The following is a 7,749-nucleotide window of genomic DNA, read 5'->3' on the forward strand; positions in this document are numbered from 1 at the left end:
ACAACGAACACATCAGGCCCAGAGGCCTGCCCTCCCTGCCCAGCCAAAGCCAGGGAGCCAGCTGTAGCTCCCGGGTTCTGCAGGGCAACTCAAGACGCCTCCAGGGGTAGCTGCAATGTTCTCATCTGGAGAGTCATGGAATCAAAAGAATAAGTTTGCTCCCTCTACCAGATCCACCCCACCCATGCCCTACTCCGACCTCAGTGTGAGGTCTCCTGTGACGCCCTCACTGCTTCACGGGTACAAAAAGATGGCCACCTCCACCCACCTCTGGGACCCCACACTCCAGGGTATTCAACACACAGGAGTGTGACAAGTGACTTACACCTGGCCTCTGTTTCACATCAGGCACTCCTAAAAGGAGGGGCTTGTTCTCGTCACTTGGATTCCCTAGAGATGGGCAGGGGGCAAGCACTCACAGGCACTTTCTCAGTTGCTGCTGGCCAGTTGGCAGGCTATGTGAAAAGGCCGGCAAGGAAAAAGGAGTCGGGGACGTCAGTCACCTCTATCACCCAGGCAGGAGATGCTGGGCCTGGAACCAGAGGCACCCCAAAGAAGCCAGGCATAATATGGCCTCACCTGAGCCCGGTGACCTCATCTGCAAAACTGGGACTCAAGAATCAGAAAACGGTGACCTTCTACCTCTCTACAGGTACATACATGTTTTCTAAAGAAGTTAATCACAAGAATCCACAAACCCATTGGTTCTGACCTCCAAGAGCCTATATGATACCCTCCTCCACAGGTAGCCCTTCTCCTGGCTTCTGTTCTTACCAAGGCCACCCCACAACTAGTCATCCCGCTGCCCAGAGAGCAGCCAAAAGCAGTGAGCAACTAGCTCTACATGGGGAGACCAGAGATGCATCACTGAATCTGTCCAGGTTGAGCACCGGTCAGGGCCTTGGCCACCAGGCAGGCACTAGGGAGGAGGCAGACATTCCATACAGATGACACAAGCGCAGAGCCAAGAGGTGCGGTGTATCTGGGCTGGGAGCCTGGCTAGGGCACAGGAGAGGGCCACACACCCCGTACTCCCACACCCAGGTCATCAGAGAAGATGGCCCTGGCACTTCTGCCTTCATGGGACCTTTCCTCCATTAAGAAATATTAAGAGTCATGCTTTTTCACTGTATTAGTATAAAGATGACTGTATTAATATACATACGAAAACATTTTATTTGACCTAAAAGTTCATTTTTTTTCTGCTGACTTTAAAAAAAAATAAAATAACATTCGAAGGCTACTAAAAGTACCGTGGGCAAGTGATACCAGGATTCCTGTGCCTGATGGATACATCGGCCCTGCATTTAGGGAGTTTGATTTTTTGGTGCAGTTCAAGGGGAGGTACACTGAAATAGGTAGAAAAGGGTCTCCTGGTTGCCACGGTTCTGATTCCCCATCACAGACTTAAGAACACTAGCTCCGAGGGGAGTTCCAAAGCACGGACTCATTCATCACATACACGCAGCACGGCTAAGGGCCCCGCGCAGTGGCGAGGTCTCTGCTCCCGGGACGCTCGCGCCGGCCACACAACGCTAGGCTGACTCCTGGTGCCTCCTCTAGGCCCGGTGGGACCTGAGGACTTCCTTAGTGCAACGTCTCACTGAATGACAGCCACAACCACCGCTGTCCAGGCGAGGAGTTTCCAGGACTGAGAGGCTGGCACTAGGCCACTGCTGGGAGGACGTCTGTGAAACCAGGTGCCTCTGAGAGCCACTGTCCCCAGCCCGACTCCGACGCTGGGCTGGCCGGAGGGTGCGCCCGTGGCGTAGCTCCTGGCCGCCGCCGCTCCCGGGAAGGGCCCAGAGGCAACATCCTGGACAGCAGAGCTGCACGAAGTCCGAGGCGCCGCGAGCCCAGGTAAGCTCCAGCAGGCGTCCGCAGAGAATGCCAGGCGGCCCGCGAGCCAGGCCCCGCCCGCCCCTGCCCCAGGCGCGGCCCCTGCAGGAGGGCGCCGCGGGTGAAAGGAGGTCCCGGGGCGACCCCGGCCCCGCTCGCCGCCCCGCCCCCACACCGCCCCCATCGCGCGGCGCACCTGGCCGCAGCGGCTCGGTGACAGTGAGCACGAGCAGGAAGAGCAGCAGGAAGGCGCCGCTGTCTGCCTTGGGCACCATTTATCCTCCGTTCATCGTCCCCGGGGCGGCTGCGTGACCCCGCTGGGAGGCCGGACCGGGCCGGACTGAGGGTCAGGAGACCGTGCCAAGCGGAGGGTCAGGCGGGGCTGAACCTGGGCGAGGCGCGGAGAGGCGGCGGGAAAGAGCTTCGGCTGGGCCGCGGGCTGGCGCACACTCTCGGCTGCAACCTCAGGTTCCGACTCCAGCTGCGCGCAAGATGGCGGCCGTCCTGCTCGGCTTCGCGCCGCGCCGCCCCGCCTCCCGCCCGCGACGCAGGCGCGGGCCAATGACCGTCAAGATGCGGGGCGGGGCCAGAGCCAAAGACCTCCGAAGAGGGTGAGGCCTAAGGTCGCGACGGCGGAGGGCGGGGACCTAAGGGCGGGGACTGAGGGGCGGGCTCTAAGGGAAGGGCGGGACCATACGGAGTGAGGCGTGCCATTGGTTAAGCAGAGAGGCAGGGCCGGGGCCGGGGCCTGAGCGGTGGGGCCACCGAAGGGAGTAGGGTCTCTGGACGCCGGTTAGGGACGGCGGGCGCGGGACCACAAGGACGGACATCAAAAGGCGCGGGGCATGGGGCGGGGCGCCGAGGGGTCCCGCGGGTGGGGAGCGGAGAGAACGAAGTGGGAACCTGGCTGGGACTCCAAGGGTCTTCACACCTGCAAGCTCAGGTCCCGTGAGCAGCCCAAAAGTGCGCCCCAAAGGGGTCTTTTTAAGGCCGAACCGCTGTGGAGGAGGGAGGGCCTGCCGGTTCTGAGGGTGGGGAAAGAGGAACAGGAATGGCCTAAGGGAGTGTCAGGCAAAGAGAGACCGGGAAGGCCAGGTCCTGGAGACTGCAGCGAAGCCGGCTCCCTGGAGGACCTGCCTACACAATGGCTAGGGGAAGGCCACATGTGCAGGAAAGAAAGCTAGGCAGAGAGCAGTCTCAGCGCCCCTGCGAACAGTGCTCCAAGTGCCACTTCTCACCTGTCATCACCAACAGGGTGAACCTTGGAGGGCAGTGTCGGCGAAAACAGTCCAACTCTGTAAAATATTTGAAGACATTTCTTCTGAGCCAATATGTGACCAATAGCCTGGGACACAGCCCCAGGAGATCCTGACAAGTGCCCAAGGGGGTAGGGCTACAGCTTGGTTTTATACATTTTAGGGAGACGAGACATCAATCAGCACATGTAAGATATACATTGGTTCAGTCGGAAAAGGCGGGACAACTTGAAAGTGGGGGGTGGAGCGGGGCTTCTAGGTCATGCGGATTGGCAGTTGGTTCAAAGAGTTTATCTAAAGACCTGGAATCAATAAAAGGGACTGTCTAGATTAAGGGGTTGTGGAGACCAAGCTTCTTAGGCAAATGAAGCCTCCAGGTATCAGGCTTCACAGAGAAAAGACTGTTAATGTTTCTTATTAAAAAGTGCCAGACTCTGCCGGGTGCGGTGGCTCACGCCTGTCATCCCAGCACTTTAGGAGGCCAAGGCGGGCGGATCACCTGAGGTCAGGAGTTCAAGATCGGCCTGGCCAACATGGTGAAACCACATCTCTACTAAAAATACAAAAGTTACCCAGGCGTGGTGGCGCACGCCTGTAATCCCAGCTACTCAGGAGGCTGATGGCAGGAGAATCGCTTGAACCGGGGAGGCAGAGGTTGCAGTGAGCCAAGATCATGCCACTGCACTCCAGCCTGGGCAACAGAGCAAGACTCTGTCTCAAAAAAAAAAGGAAAAAAAAAAGGAAAAATAAATAAAAGGTGCCAGACTCCAGTTAATTCTCTCAGGAGAAAAGACCTTGAAAGGGATAGGGATTCTCTACAGAATGTAGATTTTCCCCACAAGAAACAGCTTTGCAGAGCGACTTCAAAATATGTGAAAGAAACCTGTTTTGCAGTAAAATACTTGTTTCTTTCCGGGCCTGCTGTCATGCTGGTATCTTACTGCCACAGAGTCTGTTGTCAGTCTTCAAGTCTCTGTGTCGATGTTACACTGCTTAGCTGTGCCTGAAACCTGAAGGGAGGAGGGATAATGAGGCCTGACTCCCACTTCCTATCACGGCCTGAAATAGTTTTTCAGGTTAAGTTTGGAATGCCCTTGGTGGAGAGGAGGGGTCCATTCAGATGGCTGGGGGGTTAGAGTTTTATTTTTGGTTTCCAGGAGACAGTAGTTGGGGTGTCCCCAGCGGGAAGGAGAAGGAGGCTGTCTGGAAGGAGGAGAACCAAGAATGCACAAAGGCCTGGCAGTGGGCAGTCAGGATTAGGGAAGAAGGTGAAGGAGCAGAGAAAAGGGGGAAGGGCCACGGCAGGTGGGGACCCAACCCAACATGAGTGACAACCAGCCCGCCCTACCAAGTCATCCTGAGGGGCCCAGGGTTCCACTTGGCTCCTGTGAGAAAGGGGTGCTCACTCCCTGTAGGTGGATGAGGCCAAAGTCAAATCCAAGGCTAGGATAGTCATGTGACTCCTACTCCCCTAGGGCGTAGCCCGGAACAGGTGCTGGACACAGAGCCTGGCACAGCAGAGGGGCTCCACTGCCAGAAAAAACAATGGCCACACTCTCCAGTGCTGCCCCTGCTGCTTGTACTGTCCTCAGAGCAGCCACCAGTGCTCAGAGTGGCATCCAGGCCCTGCCTTTAGCCCCCAGCCCCAGATCTGCCCTGGGAGCCCAGCCAGGGCCGAGAAAAAAAACTAGTTCATTGAGTGCCAGGGAGCCCTGCCCAAGGACATGGCATGCAAGATGTTCCACCAACTCTCCTCAGCCATTAAATACTGCCATGACCTGGACATCGTGCACCAGAACCTCAAGTGTTAGAACCTTCTCCTCGACAAGGACTTCAACATCAAGCTGTTCTACTTCAGGTTCTCCAAGCTCTGCCTGCGGGATGACAGTGGCCAACAGAGATTAAGCAAGAACTTCTGCGGGTCGGTGGCAGATGCAGCCCCCGAGCTGCTGCAGGGCATCCCCTACCAGCCCATGGTGTATGACATCTGGAGCCTGGGCATGATCCTCTACATCATGGTCTGCAGCTCCATGCCTTACGACGACTCCAACATCAGGAAGATGCTGCGTATCCAGAAGGAGCACTGCGTGGACTTCCCACACTCCAAGAACCTGACAGACGAGTGCAAGGACCTCATCTACTGCATGCTGCAGCCCGACGTCAGCCGGCGGCTGCACACCCATGACACCCTCAGCCAATGCTGGGTGCAGCCCAAGGCACAAGGACTGCCCTCTATGGTCATCAACAAGGAGGGGGAAAGCTCCCAGGGAACTGAACTCTTGTGGACCCCTGAACCTGGCTCTGCCAAGAGGTCTGCCACCAAGCTGGAGCCTGAGGAACAGACACAGCCCGAGGGACAGCCTGAGACAAAACCTGACGGGTTGGCAATGCAAATGTCCAGGCAGTCGGACATCCTAGGCTTCCCCAGCAAGCCGTCGACCAGGGAGAAAGAGGAAGGGCCCCCCAGCAGCCTCCAGAGATGCACACCTAGTGAGCCGTTTGTGGCCCAGTGTGCCAGCGGCAAATGAGATGGAGCTCACGCCTTCAGGCCCAAGCTCTGAAGAAGTCAAGGCACAAACCAGAGAAGGAAGACAGTCCTGGATGAGCCGCTGTTTTCATCAATTTCTTCTCTCTCCCTTTGAACTTCATAACCGACATTGCTAAAGGAGCAATAAATCACTATATTAATGCAGATGCCAAAGTGAATGTCTTTGCCTCAACTGACTAGTCCTGGGCTCCCCTCCACTGGTTTCCCACTCAGATTGTGCTGTGATTCCTCGTTCGCTTGGGAAAACACATCCCAACATGCCCAGTCCAGACCATGACCTCAGGCCCAGGCTGGGGCTGGGGCTTGGGCTGGGGCTGGGAGAGACCTGGAGGAGCAGGGGCCAGAGCTGAGAGGTGAGTGAGGAAGCCGCTGCCTCAGAAGGGACACCCCCAAGTGTGGTGCTGGGGTCGGGAAAGGGCAGGGAGAGGACAGGACCAAGAAGCGTGCCGAGGTACCCCTGTAGAGGAGCGCAGGCTTTATCTGCAGTTGGGACTGAGGGTCTGGGCAGACCTCTCCAGCCCCACAAGGCTGCCAGTGGGGGTTGCGGGAGGCTGCAGAGGGCAGGTGGCCAGCCTCTCAGCCACTCCTGAGCTCCCTACCCTGCTGGGCAACTCGTTCATTGTGCTCTATCCATCACAGGCCCCCTGTGTCCAGCCAGCACCCAGCTTTCAACGGTGCCGGGGTCGCCGCACTCTGTGGTCATTCTCTAGCCCAGGAGAAATAGGAGGCTCTGCTGGATGGCGCAGCCACACTCCAGCCTGAGCATGTCCCACAGTCTTGTGTGGTCTTGACCACATCTTGTTGTCCCCGTCCCAGCCTGTCCCGAGGGACGACACCCCTGCATTAGAAGTTGACACTGGCAAGTAGGATACGACAGGCAACCACAAAGGACAAGCGCTTTCAGAATTACCTCTCCCATGGCCTCTAAGTGGATGGGGCCAAAGTCAAACCCAAGGCTAGGACAGTCGTGCGACTCCCACTCCCCCAGGGCGGGGCCTGAAGCAGGTGCTGGACACAGAGAATGTCAGAGCAGAGGAGCTCCACTGCCAGCAGCATCGATGATCACTGTCCACAGTCTACCTATGGTCACTTCTCTACCTCGGGAAGACCCCAACCTCAGTCCCCTTGGAGAAGTAGGGTCTAGTGAGAGCCTGGACTGGCCCTCCTTGCACTCTTCCCCAAGTCCACCTGCCTCCTCATATTCTCACAGCCCCCTTCCACGTGGTTTAATTTCAGGCCTCCACCCCAACCCTCCCACCACCTCCGACAGTGTCCAGAGCCATCCCCCACCAACCTGGCTCCCACTGCCCAGCGGGGAGGAACCTACCCTGGCCTCTGGGGTCCTCCTGTGGCCCAGTGCATCCTCCCCTGGCCTCTGGGCACCAGGCCTCACCACTGCGCCCCCATCACACACACGGCCCATAATCATACAGGGAACTCGCCCCTGCAGACTCTGTCCAGCTCTCCAGGCTCAGCTGAGAGGCTGAGGCCTCCATAAAGCCTTCTAGGGGTTCTCAGCAGCCTGCCACTGTGTACTCTGCCAACAGGCCTCAAGGGGCCACCCTATTTTTCCCACCAAGAAACTCATGGTGGAGAGGGAGCCCAGAGTGCTGGGATGGGGGCCCGGGTGGGACATCCTGAGGAATGGCTCTTGGGTCCTCCTCCTCAATTATCCCCGCGGGCCTGCGCTGGTCCTCAGGGCAGTGGCTGGCAAGCAGGTCTGGGAGCCTCACTGTAGCTCAGCCAGGTAAGCCCGGGTGGGAGGGGCTGCAGGAGGAGTTCCTGCTCTGAGCTTTACAGCTGGAAACAGCTCAGAGGGAGTGGGCCACCTGTCTGAGATCACACTGCCCAGGGCAGGAGGCCCAGGTGACGCCTCCACAGGTGGCCTCGCCATGCCGGGCGACTCCTGTAGGTGGCTCAGCCCTGGCTCAGACCCCTTCAAGGATTCTCAGAGGTGCTAGGACCAGGACCTTAACAGGGCCTTCCTCCATGGCCTGTCCGTGCTCCTGCCAAGCCACATCCCTTCAAACCGTCACATGTAATAGCTATCCTCATCCCTCTCCACCTGGCTAGTTCCTCAGACCTCAGCCTTCCCCAGCTTCCCAA

The 7,749-nt window shown here is 57.9% G+C and overlaps 1 protein-coding gene and 1 pseudogene across 12 annotated transcripts in view; one reads left to right on the forward strand and one right to left on the reverse strand.

Annotated features, from left to right (window-relative positions):
• The window catches only part of DGCR2 (DiGeorge syndrome critical region gene 2), an 84,989-nt gene extending 82,588 nt beyond the window's left edge, over positions 1-2,401 (reverse strand). For 3 of the 12 annotated variants that reach the window (XM_063704653.1, XM_063704652.1, XM_063704654.1), the window contains exon 1: positions 2,036-2,379. In XM_063704653.1, the coding sequence (XP_063560723.1) occupies positions 2,036-2,114 (79 nt within the window). In that variant the 5' untranslated portion in view covers positions 2,115-2,379. Of the gene's footprint in view, positions 1-2,035 lie in introns of all 12 variants that reach the window. The other 9 variants (XM_063704656.1, XM_063704651.1, XM_063704650.1 and 6 more) reach the window with 5 other exon arrangements.
• On the forward strand, positions 2,332-5,787 carry LOC129529659 (testis-specific serine/threonine-protein kinase 1-like; annotated as a pseudogene).
• Positions 5,788-7,749: the final 1,962 nt, after the last annotated feature.

This window comes from Gorilla gorilla, chromosome 23, assembly GCF_029281585.2.
Source record: "Gorilla gorilla gorilla isolate KB3781 chromosome 23, NHGRI_mGorGor1-v2.1_pri, whole genome shotgun sequence".
Lineage (NCBI taxonomy): Eukaryota > Metazoa > Chordata > Mammalia > Primates > Hominidae > Gorilla > Gorilla gorilla.